The sequence below is a fragment of the Tetrao urogallus genome (assembly GCF_951394365.1).
Source record: "Tetrao urogallus genome assembly, chromosome: 15".
NCBI lineage: Eukaryota > Metazoa > Chordata > Aves > Galliformes > Phasianidae > Tetrao > Tetrao urogallus.
The window spans coordinates 5,087,961-5,102,569 of record NC_136828.1 but is presented as its reverse complement, the minus strand read 5'-3'; the positions used below and the strand labels follow the sequence as shown (position 1 = coordinate 5,102,569).

Genomic DNA, 14,609 nt, shown 5'->3' with positions numbered 1-14,609 from the left:
TAGTAGTTGATGAAGATCTTTAAAACAGGATTGATCTCAGTAGAATGCCATTCGTAACCAACTGTGTGTTAGGCTGTGAAATCAGGTTTGGAGGCTTTGTTTTAATACAGTATTTTAACAGTTTTCTTCCTTTTCCTAGTTTAAATTTGCAATTGTAATGATGGGCCGACACCAGTATCTCAATGAAGATGAGTATGAAGTGAACTTGAAAGATTTTGAGCCCCAACCTGGTGAGTTCTTAAACAGCCCGACTGTTGTTTTGACCTGCTGAAATTGCTCTGCCAGTTGTTACAGTGCAGCTACCATGAACTCAGAATGCAGGAACAGAGTAGTTATTTTTACTTCATGTATATTATATAGTAACTAAGCAGGTATTTGTGTATACGTATTTGTGTACATTTAACTCTTAGTCTTGAGAATGCATATTCTACAGACATACAAGCTACTGCATATTCTGTTTGTTTGCATGTTAAAAGTTTGCACTTGAGTGGCCAAATGGGTTTGTTTCCACAAAACATACTTTACAGAGAGAGTTAGGATGTTACTTGCATGTCTGTATTGCTCATCTGCTCCTATATTTCATTCTCATGTTGCTAGTGAAGTGCTCATAGAATTCTTAAAAAACACTGAAGTGCATCCTCATAAGCTCCTTATTTTAAGTGCACTACATGAGGTACTTCTCTAAGCTATTCTTCTTTCTTGATTTCTTTAATGAGTCTGAAGAATCCAACAAAAATATTACATACGTGAATAGGATGCTTTTCGGGTTCTTCAGTCGTGATTCACCAAGCTACAAATACAGATCTGTTCTGAATTTGTCTGTGGAGGTGGTCTGCTATCTTATTTACTTGACAGATATTTAAAGCACTATTACTTAAGGAATTCACACATAGGAGATACCTATAGGTACCATAGGAGATTGGTCAGGAGTTTCACCGCAGTCATCTTTCGGGAGTTTGAGCTGGAAATGGCACTTTTAGGCTTGCAGTCAGGGCTCTGTTGAAGGCCTTGAATTCACAAAGGCTTTTTCCCCCAGCTTAGCTGACTGCTTCTTTTTGTCCGTCTGGCAGAAATGAGGTTGAGGACAATTTGCTCTCCAGAATTCTGTTTTTCTAACAATGCTGAGCTCTGTTTGTCGTTGGCAGGTTGTACTAGGGCCAAATTTGCTCTGATTTTTCTCAGGTTGTGTTCTGGGTATATTAACGTTTGTAAAGAAATCCTGTAACTGTCCATTTATTTCAAAAGGCACAGAGACTTAGGCCTGTACCATCAATGAGCAATTTGTAAGAGCCCAGCAAAAAGCCATCTCATTATGGTACGTTGTGCAGCCAGGCTTATGGCTGTGGATGTGAGGGGACTTGCCAAAACTTGGAATATCTGCATGTGAACGAGCCATCAGTGAGCATAGGGAAGGAACTGGGACTTGTGTTGCTAGGGGCCCTGTTTTTCTGCACAAATTTTGGGGAGTCTCTAGATGGCTAACTTGGAAGCAGACAATTTGTCAGTGGACAGATAACCCTCTCTGGTCTGCTTAGGGCAGGCAGAGTCGTGGTTTCATTCTGTGAGCCATCAGAGTGAGGGGAACCAGAAGGCAATAGTCCAAAGCTAACTGTTGGACTTTCTGAGTAAAATTAGAGCTGTTACTGGCAAGGTGATGTAAAAGACCAGGTAACCAGGTCAATACTACCAGAACATGGCAGGAATGGGAAAAGGGAGAACGTGAAATGGTTGAAGCAGTCATGGGGAATTTGAGACTAAGGGGTTTTGAGAGTTCATAGAAGGTTGCCCTTTTATATAATGCACTTTGGTAGAATCTGGCCAAGGTTGTCCTGCTGTATGAGGATATGACACTCTAACGTGTTCTTATATGAACAGTATTTCAGTGTGCAGAGCTTTACACTAAAGCTTTGCCTTTCTCTAACTTTACCAACATAGCTGATGTCAGTTGATACTGTCACACTCAAGGATGCCTCTAATGACAACTGCAGCAGTGCTACCAGCACAGGACTCGATTCCTTTCTTTAGAAGACATTAGGATGGTCTCTGTCAGATTGGCAGTTCATTTGTGTTTGCCATTAACCATTTCATCAGCTGAAGAGAGAGAATATTTTGAGGAAAATATATCCAAGAATGCAGATACAGGCAACCATAAAGGTCATGTGTTTTATGCTTTAGTGATGGCAGGTGATGTCTTGAAATGTAAAAGTTTGCTTTTCTTGCTGGAGGGCTATTTAGTTTCTGCTGTTACCATTTCACTTCAAAGGCTGTTTCATGCTCTGCATTGCAGACATCTTGAAAGGGAACCTTGCCCATTTGCAAGACCGTGGATTGTATATTTTTTTCTATGAAAATTAGCCATAGGTAAATTAATGCTGAGTTGCACTAGTGAAAAGTTGTGTATATTTTCTTCCTGGTCCAAATGTAACTATTTTTTAATCGGAAGACTCAGTACAAGGTCAGTTACCTGTTTTCTTAATTAACTACTGATTTGCATTTTGCATCTATTTGAAGAATATTCCTACTTAAGCCAGGTGAGAAGGATGGCTTCATACAGCAGCAATCACTTAACCACCAGCATTTGCTGTATTAAACGACGTTTGGATGATGCCTTTCTGTTTCAGACAGCCCCAGCCATTCTGTGAGAGTTGGTGCTGTGCTTGGTGTGCCTCTGGCTATAAGTTACATCAAGCTTTTACTTGAGCAGTTGTTTCACTGCTGTTAACTCCTGTGATTGAAGAAGAGGAAAACCAGCTCTCTGGCCCAGAAACGATTGTACAACATAATAATGGAATGGAAGCAGTGGTCAGGAGAGCAGCCCTATTGTCCATAGGCTAAGGACTGTTTTTCAGTCCTCATCTGTGCTGTACAATTGCTAGCAAACTGGACAGGGCACATATGAGTAGTTTGTGTGAATGAAACTTCTTAACTTAGTCTTACAACTTCATTTTTTTCTCTTTCTTTTCTAGGCAACATGTCTCATCCAAGGCCGTGGCTAGGGCTTGACCATTTCAATAAAGCCCCAAAGAGAAGTCGCTACACTTACCTTGAAAAAGCTATTAAAATCCATAACTGACTTAATAAACCAGATTGTCGAGGCAAGGGACAAAATAAGTGTGTGTGTGCACCTTTTTAACAACTGTAGAACTTTGGTACACGTGCACTATATCTGAAGTCTTCAGCAAGAGGATTTGCTGCTGATGTTAATTTTATTTTGTTGAGGCTGTTCAGTTTGGCTTCTCTGTATCTATTGACTGCCCTTTTTGAGCAAAATGAAGGTGTTTTTATAAAGCTTGGATGCCAATGAGAGTTATTTTATGGTAAACGTAATGCAAGGCAATTGTCAGCATAATGAGGGAAGAGTTTAGTAGAACAATTGACATTGGCAAAATATTTGTCTGTAGTACGTTTATAGATGGCATAAGCTGGCTGGCTGCCTTTCCTGGTGTGGTGTTCACCATCACTGCAGCTAGTAAGTCTTATGTTTAGACTCACATCAGATTTATTTCCTTCAGTTATACTTTAAATGACATTTTTGTGCATTTGTAAATGCAAAAAACTCACGTCATCAATAAATAGCAATCTCTACTTCATTGTGTACATTGTTGGCACTTATTTGGGATTTTTGTCTCCTCCAGCTGCATAGAATCTTTTTTTTTTTTAATAAACTAGTTTTCATTTAATTTAGTCACTACTTCGCATCCCGTTTTGCCCAGTGGATGCCCTGACTCCTATAATGAGATATTTGGGTCTTTTTATGAAAATTTCAGCCATTGTTGAATACAGTTGCAATTTATTATGCCATCTTCTGGCAAGTAGAATGACACTCAAAGTTGGCAAAAGCAAGTGAAAGGATTATAAATATCATTCATTTAGTTAACGTGGGAAGAGACGGGGAGAACACAAGAAATAGCCTTTTAGCACAGAGGGGCATGCTCACTAGTGTTTAGTAAGCTGTTGACTTTGTATAAAAAAGGAGGAAAAAATGAAAAAAAAAAAAAAAAAGAAAAAATGAAATTGTATATTTAATGAATGAACATGTACAATTTAACACTTGGAGGATAATTTTGTTGGGTGAGTCTGCAAGTGAATTTCACTGATGTTGATATTCATTGTGTGTAGTTTTCTTTCAGTCCCCAGACTGCTTCCTTTTATTTTGGAGCTAAAGCCAGCCGCGTGTCTAGTTTTGAGTGCAGTAAAGATAGAATCAGCAATTCACACTTAACTTTACATTCTTTTCCAGTATTTTATTTTGTTTCTGTAGCTGCAGTGTACAACAACTCTTCCTGTATATTGCCTTTTTTTGCTGGAAAATGTTGTATGTTGAATAAAATTTTCTATAAAATTTTTCTTCGGTGAGTGATGACGTGGACGTTGAAGAAGATTTCTCTCTGGAAATCGAGTTCTGGGAAATGTCTTCTTTGTGCTTTTCCAAAAGGTGTGTTTTCTCTCTCTGGTGTTGACGACTGTGTAACCCTCAGATGGATTGTTTTGGAGTTTGGGGGGAAATCTGTGGGTTTTTCTGCTAGATTTTTTTTTTTTTTTTTTTTTTTTTAGGTTTTGGAATTTTTAACCTCCCAAGTTAGTTGCGTTTGAGCTTAATGAATGAAAGGGTTTTCCAGGAAGGAGCCATGTACAAATAAGATAAATGGAAGAAAATATTTTACTGGTTAATTTGTAAAGCTCCTGGTAGAGTCTTTGTGGTAGCCTTGACTCTGCCTGTACAGATTTCTGTCATCCAGATTCTCAAGTCTAATCGTACAAATGGTGTAAAGTTAAAATCTGCAGCCTCTAAAGGTAAGATCTCTGAATAGAATGATAGGTTTCGGCTGTAATGAATTCCACGCGTTCGTAGCAGAGCCAAGTTCTTACAGGATTCTTTGCTCAAACCTCTCGTTCATCTTGTAGGTGGGCTGTATACATGTGATGGCCCTCATGCATTTACAGGTGCAGCTGATTACTGAAAATACCACCAAGTTTTGTTAAGTTAGATTTCAAGATATGTTTCTGGTACATATGTATTTTTTCTGTTGTAAAATGCAGCAATCTCTGTTAGGTGTGTTTTTGTTCTTCATATTGTGGTGATTTTAACATGTCTTATTCCCAGTCAAGTCAATCAAGTTTACATTATTTTGTCATCTGTGCGTAGGTTACAGGTAGAGGGAAGTGATGTGCTTCAGTGGCACGTGCCTTAAGTGGATCAAGTTCTCCTTTGCAGTGAATTTGCAATTAAATGGTGAGAAATACAACACAGTCCAAGACAACTGCTGTCTCTGCAGGCTTCCAGTATGTGTCAGGATTTGTATTCCAAATTTATCTGTAGAATTAGATACTCTGATCAGCAGTAGTATGCCCTAAGCAGACAGCAATAAAATTGAGCTTGTATCAGAACGTCGCTACATTCTAGCATTAATGTCTGGGATGCTGGCAGCTTCTAGGAAATATCTTAAGAAATTGCAATTTCAGAAGAAAATACCACTAGGAAAGTAAATTTTGGATGCCTTTTGGTTTTTAAACGACAGCTTTAAACAAGTTTCAGTATTTGTGCTATTCCCACATCAATTTTGAGATGATACATTCAGACATTCCCTGTGTACTGTTTTCAATAACGGGAGGTTTTTTAAATGTTTCTTTTTTTCTTGGAGCACGTGTACCTTATTATTCAAATAGGGGAGCACACAGCTGTGAGGAGAAGAACGGAGGTTTTCTCAGGTGCGGTGTCTCGTTCAGTTGGAGTACAGTCTTCAGAAGTGCTGTGCTCTCCATTTCCTACTCAGATTTCAGATTCTGGAATTATCAGGAGAAGAGTGAATGCATGAAATGACCAACGGTAACGTTAAGTGTTAAGCAGTAAGAATGTAATTTCATGTTACACAGGATCAGAGGAGCACAGCCTTAACGGCCCATGTGAATCATTCCACATAGCTGTGGTTCCTGTAGGTTTACGGTGCCTTTTATTCTTAAGGAGTCCAAAGCATTCTGTGAAATCAAAGCAAATCACACCAGTGAAATAGTTTGATTAGAGAGTGACAGTCAAGAAACCCACCCTATGTACCAGAAGGCTTAGCACCGCCAGGACGAATGTGTGCTGCTGCCAGCTGTGCCCCAGCCATGGGGCAGTCCATCCGGCCAGCTGCGCTGCCCAGTGCCGTCCTACCTCAGCTGCTGCCCACACTGGGATCCAGCCTGCCATGCCAAGAGCCGGCCCCAGGACCTCCTCTCCCCTGTGGCCTTTGTGCTGGCTGCCATCAGCACGTAGGTCTGAGCTGCGCTGTGGTTTTGCTATTTAATATCCTTTGTGAGAAATCATACACTTTTTTTCTTCTGTAGGACCTGTATATATTGTAAATAAAATAGACTAGGGTAAACCCTGGATTTGTGTCTTGTTCGTTCATTATGGAAAAGCTTTTTGAAACGAAAGCAAATGGCCTGTTCAGAAGTCAGGATGGTTTTGAGTAAATGAAGATGAATTTTGCAAAATGCAGCTAAATTGTGTCAAGTGACATTCATGGTAAATGCTGAGTAGTTGTGTGAGTTTGTAGGTTTTTCACTCTTCCTGTTTTTTTCTTAGAGGAACTAAGCAAGTGTTTATGATTCCATGATTTGAATATTGAGGTGGGCAGTGTCGTTGTTCAGTGAGCAGCCTGGTGTTGTTCATTCCCTGCCTTTAAATGAACCTGGTCTATAGGAATAGCAAAAGGAGGGGAATGTGTATGTGTGAAATGCCTAACTCAGACTTCACATCTGTGCTGTGCTTGGTTTCTGTCCCAGGTGACTTTTAAGCTAGCAGGAGATGATGTGCCAATCAGCAGGCTGTAGCTGGAAAGCCTGCCTTCCTTGTTGCATACTTGCATAAACTTGTCTCCAAGTACTGGTGCAAAAATGCTCTGCTTGTACTGAATGTCTTCTGCGCATCTCAAATTGTATACGTTATTTCTTTCTGCTGTGTGTTCAGTTTCTCAGTGCTATCCAGCACGGTGTGTATTGGCCACCATATAAAGGTGAAGCTTAACTGCTCACATCCAGATCTTAAAACGGTGGGGAAAAAAAAAAAGAATACTTAAAAAATGTCTGAAGTGGTGCAAGAATGGTGCTGCTTGTTTGGCTGCTGGTGGATTTTATCATTATGGTGTTATTTCTCATTAGATCAAAGTGATTTAAATGGGCTGGGTCAGCTGAGGACAGAACTACTGGTGCTGGGCAGCTGCTCTGTACTGCATTCCCTGCTGCTGGGTCGTCCTCGCGCACTCTGGGGAGGTCAGCACAGAAGCCTCTGTGTATAGCAGCACCTCGCCAGCGAAGTCCCACACCCAAAGCCCTCCCAGTTTGCACGCGGTTAAATAGTTTAGTGGTCACTCGTGGTTGGCTGGTTGTTTTTTCAGTTTGTGGTGCCTGCCAGGTTGAAACGTCAGCCTGCCGCTCCGGCACAGACGTGGGGACGCACGATAGTTCAGTCAGCCCAGAAAATAGTCGCATCTGAAAATGAGGTCTCAAAGCAAAACCAAGAGAGCGTGCACAAACTAGTTTAGCTAAGGCCACCCTAGATGTGCTACTGTCTAAATAGGAGCTATTTGTAATACAACCAAGCTCCAGGCTGCCATGACTGCCCAGTGAGGAATACCGTTCCTGGCCCTGATTTCTCCCGTATTCTTCAAACCTACACTTCCCATATCCCGACGTAGCTCTGCAGAGCCGCCATGTCGCCGGCACCAGTCCCGCAGTGGCACAGATCGAGCCCAGGTGCGCTGGGGCTGCTGGGCTGGGGACGGAGCGGCTGCAGCTGGCAGCAGAGCCGGTGATGGTAGGAATGGTAGGAACGGGCAGCCCCGCTAGCACCTGTAGGTAGGCAAACTTTTGCTGTGTTTGCCTGTTGCTTTTAAGTCTGTTTTTCTCATCAGATTGGCAGACAAAACTGCACGGCTGTCAGTGAGCTGCGCTCTCCTCACAGCGCTCTCCGTGCAAATTCAATAGGGAGCAGGAGGCAGCGCGCTGCGTTCCGTTGTGTGGCGGGAGAAGCGCTGGGAGCGGGCGCAGCGCCGCCGAGCGACCTGAGAAGAAATGACCAGCAGCGGGCATTTCTTTTCAGTGACCGCGTTTCTTTAGGCGTTAAGGCTGTCAGCAAATACAGGCAGCAAGTGGGGATCTGGGGGCTTTTTTGTGATGGCCGTGGGTTGGTTGGTTTGTTTCCTTAGAGTAGTTAAATCCTCACTGGAATCGGATCCCAGCCGCAGGGCTGCGCCCTTCCTCACAGCTTCCTGCCCCGCCCGCCCTCTGAGGGCTGCTGGAGCCGGGCGCGCTGTGCCGCCAGGGGGCGCTGTGTGCAGGGCGGGGCTGGGGGCCGAGCCGTCAGCGCGCGGAGCCGGGCAGGGCGGGCTGCCCTTCAGGTTAGTAATGAGAGGAGAGGACCTCAGACGGGGAAATTCGGCTCTTTTAGCGCTGAAGTTGGCGTTTGCGAGGATTGCAAAAGCAACAATTCGGGGGCTTGCCTTGCGAGCGGCTCAGCTCGGCCTCTTTCCACAGGTGTGCAGCGCGTGCTGCAGGGTCCCCCTGCCCACCGTATGCTTATGGTGGCCTAAATTGCCCAGAGAACTAAAATAAACCGATCCGATAACATCAGGCGGCTCTTCTGCTCGTTCTGCTGGTCTGCTGATGTGGGCAGGTGTCCCAACACGCGGGGCGTCACGGACACAGTGCAGACAGCAGCGTTTGTCAGAATTGTTAACAAGAACAGGTTTATTTTCTTATCTCATATGTTACAGTAATGAGGGTTTCATAACTTATGTTTCATCAATAAATAATCAGCTTGCCCCGCACGCCCGCAGCCCTGCGGGGATGGCTCACATTCGAGGCAGTGCTTCGAGCCGGGCTGGGCTGTGCTGGGCTGCAGTGCAGGAGCTGCGTCTGCCTGGGCTGGGGTCTGGGAGCAGTGCAAGTGCTGAAGTACTCGCTAGCTGGTCGCTTTGTAACTCGGTGTTCTGTCCAGATTGAGCGTTGACTGAGTGATGGTGTGCGGCAGGGCTTTTTAAAGTCGGTCCAACCGTGCGGTGGCAAAGTCGGGTGGAATCGCTGGTGAGGGAGCCGCAGAACCAAAGCCTGCTCTGGTGTTTCCTGTCAGTAGTTCTACACGTGAAATCTTACGCCATTAGGAAACAAACTGGACATCATCTGGTTGTGCTAACTGTCCCTATAGCCTTTTGTATCTGTAAATGTGAAATTGGCAGTATGGGCAGTAATGGTCTGCGTCCTTGAAGATCCTCACAAAGAAAGGTACAAAGCAGCATCCAAAGCAGCACCTGTAGACAAAGAGGAGATGGGCGTGCGTGGAGTGAGTTACTAACTTTTCTTCCTGTTGGCTTCACCTGTTTTTATTCCATCTGCCATATCACTTCATGAATCCGCTTCTTTTCTAGGTTCTTTAATATTTAAATTTTCCTCCCAAGGATTTATCTTTATTACTAATGTCCTGCCTGTTAGTCTTATTATTTCTTTATTTGGGGGTTGGACTCAATGATTTCTGGAGGTCCCTTCCAACCCCTACAATTCTGTGATTCTGAGCCTGATTCTAAATTATTGTAAGGACGTAGACTCTGTTGTACTCGTTTTTACTTGTTTTACAAAGAGTAGTAACATGCGTGGTTAAATCTCTGGTAGCCATGATGGCAGACTGACTTCTTAGGAAGTAGGGAAGAAGGGCAGCTGTCTACATAAGCAACTAGACCTTAAGTTGTATTGGACCTACATTTGTATCCTCCTGCTGCAGTGTATACAGAAAAGCTTACCCAACCATGCACAGGCTGCTGCACAGGAGGTAGGACAGTTTGCCCAACCTGTAGGTGACCTGTGTGGTGATGTGCTGGCGGCAGGAAGGACATATTGTGGGCGTTGGTCTGCTTGAGAAGATTCCTGCTACGATGATCGGAGGCTGAGACACCAGGTAGACTGAGTTGAAGAGGAAATAAGAAGCAGCGAGAGCAAAAAGATGGGAAACCTTTTACAAGCCATCAATTCTTAATTGTATAATGAAGGTTCCTAAAATGGCCGATCCAGAGCCGCCTGTGTTACTGTTACTGACTAAACACATTCAGGATAGCTGCTCACAAGGACCTACGCTGGGTGCTGCCAGTGGGGAACTCTCCACAGTCAGGCAGTCTCTGCTGCCCGGTGGTGACACTGAGAGTTTGTCTTCTGATGTAAAATACTGTAAAAATGCACGTTCACCGTGAAAAGGAGATCTGAAGGATACAGAGGGGCTTTCTGGATCTCCGCTTACTAAAAGAGATGCAAAGAAGTAGTTACTCTGTTACACAAATGTTATCAGTCGCATGTCCCCAGTTGGGAAAATCTCTAACTTCTCCCATGTTGTTTCTAGCCTGGATTTGACTTTCCTGTCTCATCGAGGGGTGTGCATGCGTTGTAGCTATGTGAAGGTGTCCTTTTCCCAAGAATATTTCCAGTGAAAAATACCATCTTTTACAATAAAAAATACCACCCTAGGACAAATGTAGGGTATATTCAAACTAGTATCTGCTTTCTTTCAACCTCGTATCTGAGTTTGTCTCCTGAATTTGGGGAATTCTGAATTCAGAAAGCAGCTGCATCTCCTTCTCTCCTGTAAGAGATGATACCTGACTTTCTTTGAAGCCTTTTCTGAGTGTCTCCTTTGAGCTTGTCCACTTACATAAAAGTGAATAGAACAGGAATGATGAAATAAACTGGACTTAAAATCATTTGTTCTGAAAGCCCTCGCTGCATGAAGGGGTGCTTCTGCAGCCTGGCTACTGCTAGAAAATGGGACTGAATCTGTCGTCTTAGTTTGTTTTTAACATTCCTAGGGAAACTTTCCATCTTCCTGGACTGTGTTTAGGTAAAAAAACAAAAAGCTATGTTTGTTGACTTTAAAACCAACTGCGTTCTGCTTTTGTTAGCAGTAGAATTATGAACGTTGTCAGAAATACCTGGCACTTACCAGGCTGCTCAACAGTGGCTGTTTCTCGGTAGGAGTAAGGAGGGGGAGCAGGATATTCATAGCCTCCTAAGGGAAGAAGGACAGTGAGACATAACAGAGTGGTCAGCTCACCTCCCAGAAGGTTGAGCTGGGGCTGGGGCGGGCTGCTGCCTGGCAGGACGGCCTGGTGTGACCTTCTGATGTACAGCACAGGGAACAGGCACTATTGGTTTGATTCGTGGGTTTTTAAAGCCAGAATAGCCTGCAGTGAAAAGCTGCTCTCAATTTCTTAGCAACATCAACCAAAAAATCAAATTATTTTGTCAACACATAACTGCATCTGTTCTGGTATGACACTGAAATGGTGTTTGATCTTATTTTAAAGGCTCTATTGACTAAAGATCTGTAGTACCTCTAACTGGGTTCTTCCAGTGATTACCACCTTTACTAATAATGTTTGGAACTTTTTTTTCTAGTTTGATTTTTTTTTTTTTCTCCCCAGCTTCAAGCCAAGGAATTTTAATGTTACCCTTTGGTCTACAGAAAGAGAAGAATTATTTTTTCCTTCTGTTGTGGGTAAGAGAGTTGGGACTGGTGACTAAGTCACCTCAAGCATTTTCAACCTCATTCCCCAGCCTCGTGCAAGTTCTTCTGAGAGCTTAGAGTGAGGCCAGAGAGGGCTTTGTGAAGAAAAATGTGTGGAGAGAGCTGATCAGGGTAAAGCACTCTGCAACATGTCAAGTTTAGCAACCCTGTACCGCACCTTCTGACCTCCATACTGGTTTCTTCTCCAGCCCTGTCTGGTGAATGGCAGTTTCCTCAATAGCAGGAAGGCTGACATCAGTGCGTCTTTCAGTGAGCATGAGCTCCAGCAAGCAGAAGACAAAGGAGCATTGTGAGATGCTTGCGTAGGTGTGGGAGCAACGTCTGGTGTCAAAGCAAAAGCCAGCCCTGCCGCACAGCAGTCACTGAGCAGAGCTGCCAAGCCTTCTGCTGTGCCAACCCCCATGGGATGACGTGGGGAAGGGCTGCTTGTGCCCGTGGAACCCAGGTGCTACACTGACTCAGCTAGGGAGTGAGGGCAGCTCTGGGCAGGAGTGCAAGAGAAAGGGCCAGTCCTCTGGAAAAGCAGATGGCAGGCTAAGCAGCACGTGGCCAGACCATTACAAAGTCTGCTGTCTGCACAATTGCTTGTTAGAAATATGAAGTCACTGTAGAGACAACTGCAGTTCCAGTTAAGTGTTGTTGTTGGTAGAATGAATAATTACACTTTTTTTTTTTATTTCCCGTTTCAAGTGGTCTCCACACTAGCAGATCATACCGGCTTGCCCACCCCAACCCTGGCTTTTATACACTGGCACAGGCACATTTTGAGCCCCTCATGTTGTGGCCAAGTTGGGCCCTTTATGAGCTGCTTGGGTTAGAAAATGACCATTGATGTTTGCCACAGAGCCAGCCAGAAGCTTGCTCTTTCCATCCATGCCCAGCAAAGGCTGCTTACCTCCTTGGCTGCAGTACTCAGGAGCAGAGGGCTCTTGGCGTGCTTCGTACATAACCATGGGGATTTCCACACGTCCCTTCTCACTAGCCATCTCTGGAGTTCACCTGCCGAAAGTAGCACAAAAGAGTTTCTACAGTCAGTGACTCTCACTCCCCTCTACTTCCCAATGCCTCCTTCTAGTTCTTACTCTCAGATTTCACTTTGAGGAAAATGAGCAGTTCTCTTATTCTGGCTGTTTTAGAGACTGCAGTACAGTCAGTTACTGTTCCACTTCCAGGTGAGGAAGATGAGGACAAGCAGAAAATAGAATCTTACTTTATTTCTTTGTGTCGGACAGCTGACAGCATTCACACAGAAAGTATACGATTTGAAGCACTCAGATTTGTGTCTGCAAGTGTTACCTTTACAGAAAAGGTAGTGTGATTCTTTTTCTGGAATTGTCAAAATAATCAAGAGAGGGAAGATTGCACTTCCGAGCACCTGCAAAAACCCTTCGTGTGTCATTAAATCAGAGCATGCAACTGTGCAACCTGTGGCAATTTGGATCTTTCAGCAGGCTATTGTGCAACCTCATCATCATCATTGCCATGACCAGTCTTGTACTGTGAAACTATTGTCTCATCACTGGCATGACGGGAGTCTGTTGGTCAATATCATTGTTAGCTATGACTGTGCTACCCGAGGCTCTGAGCAGGACCAGGCCACAAAGGACGTGTGTGTTGCAGGTGTTAGCAGGCACTTCTTCACAGTCCAGGAGAGTGGGAGGTAGAGGATGCAGCTGGAGATACATGTTGTATTACTGTGAATAGAATGGCGTTAATTACTCCTAGCTATCCTTTGATCCACTATTAACTGGCTGATTAATGATTTGATAGACTAATGTTAACAGTAGGAATTGCTTTGCAGAAGAAAGTTACGGCTTTACATGCACGTCAGCAAGGAAGGGTGATGTAGGGAAGGAAAGGAACCAAAGATAGAATTATGGTTGGGGTATTGAAAAGGACCTTAAAGCCCATTGGGACCAACCTCTGCCGTGGGCAGGGACATCAGATTGCCCACAGCCCTGTGCCACATGAGCTCAAACATTTCCAGAGCCGGGGCATCCACAACTCTGAGCAGCCTGTTCCAGTGCTTCACCATCTTCATCATTCTCTTAGTTTAAAGCTATTTCCCCTTCTTATCCAAAGCTGGTTAAATGTCCCTCTGTCTTATAGCTACCCTTTAATATTGAAATACCACAAGGAGATCTGTCCAAAGCCACCTCCAGATTAAACAAGCCCAGCTCCCTCAGCCTGTTTCCCAGGAGAGGTGCTCCAGCCCTGGGAGCACCCTCGTGGTCTCCTCCGAACCTGGCAGGTCCCTATCCCTCTTGTGTTGGGTCTCCCGAGCTGAACACTGCTGCAGATGGGGTCTCACAAGGACAGAGGGGGAGAATCCCCTTCCAATGAGGAAGGATTGAGGATTCGGTTGCCTGTGAGGAGCAATTGAATGAGGCTGGTGAGGCTTAGGGTAACTCCACATAGCATCTTGCAGCACAACTACGTGTCTTTTGTTGCTGTGATGCAGTAGTGAGGGATTATATTGTTAAGAGACAGTTGGATAAGCAAGTAAAGTCTGCAAAACATAGTGCTCAGCAAATCAGCATCATCTGCCTGAGTATGTGAGGTCAAACTAGAGGAGTATGGAGACTTCTGAACAAGGCAAGATGATCTCAGCAGGTCTGTTTTCAGGTTGTGTTGGAGAGCCATGATTATGGGGGAGCGTAGGGAGGGGTGGGAGAGGAAGTCAGTAGTGGTGAGATAAAGCAGCAGTCCTAGGGAGGAAGGAAGAAGGAATTTGAAAGAATTTCACAGGTCTGGATGAATGGGACATGGTGTGGAAAATGGTAGCAGAATGAATGGTAAAGTTAGTAAGTGGGGTGGAGAAAAAGTCAGAAATAAAGCATAGGCCTTGTTAAGGGTGACAAAGTTGGAAAAAATGGCTAAGATATGGATTATTCAGGCAGAATGGGGAAAAGTGTATTTCAGCGTGCTCAGTGTAAAGAAGCTAAAAGACTGGAAATGTTGGATGTATTAATAGGGCTTTGGTGAAGCTTCATGAGGATCCTACTGAGAAGAAAAGAGAAAAGCTGAGAATCGGGACGTCCTGGGTAAGGTGACACAATGA

At 44.2% G+C, this 14,609-nt stretch overlaps 2 protein-coding genes across 3 annotated transcripts in view; one reads left to right on the top strand and one right to left on the bottom strand.

Moving 5' to 3' along the window:
* Window positions 1–3,073, top strand: part of USP7 (ubiquitin specific peptidase 7) — a gene marked incomplete at both ends in the record, with an annotated part of 61,460 nt that extends 58,387 nt beyond the window's left edge. For both annotated transcript variants that reach the window (XM_079542838.1, XM_079542837.1), the window contains 2 exons: window positions 140–230; window positions 2,967–3,073. In XM_079542838.1, coding sequence (XP_079398964.1) covers window positions 140–230; window positions 2,967–3,073 — 198 coding nt within the window. The remainder of the gene's footprint in view (window positions 1–139; window positions 231–2,966) is intronic.
* Window positions 3,074–9,181: 6,108 nt separating this feature from the next.
* On the bottom strand, window positions 9,182–12,534 carry LITAFD (LITAF domain containing; the record flags this gene model as incomplete). The annotated part of the gene is made up of 5 exons (XM_079543084.1): window positions 9,182–9,290; window positions 9,777–9,936; window positions 10,106–10,195; window positions 10,964–11,029; window positions 12,444–12,534. 5 exons carry the CDS (start codon window positions 12,532–12,534, stop codon window positions 9,182–9,184), a joined length of 516 nt encoding a protein of 171 aa, XP_079399210.1.
* Between the last annotated feature and the right edge of the window lie 2,075 nt (window positions 12,535–14,609).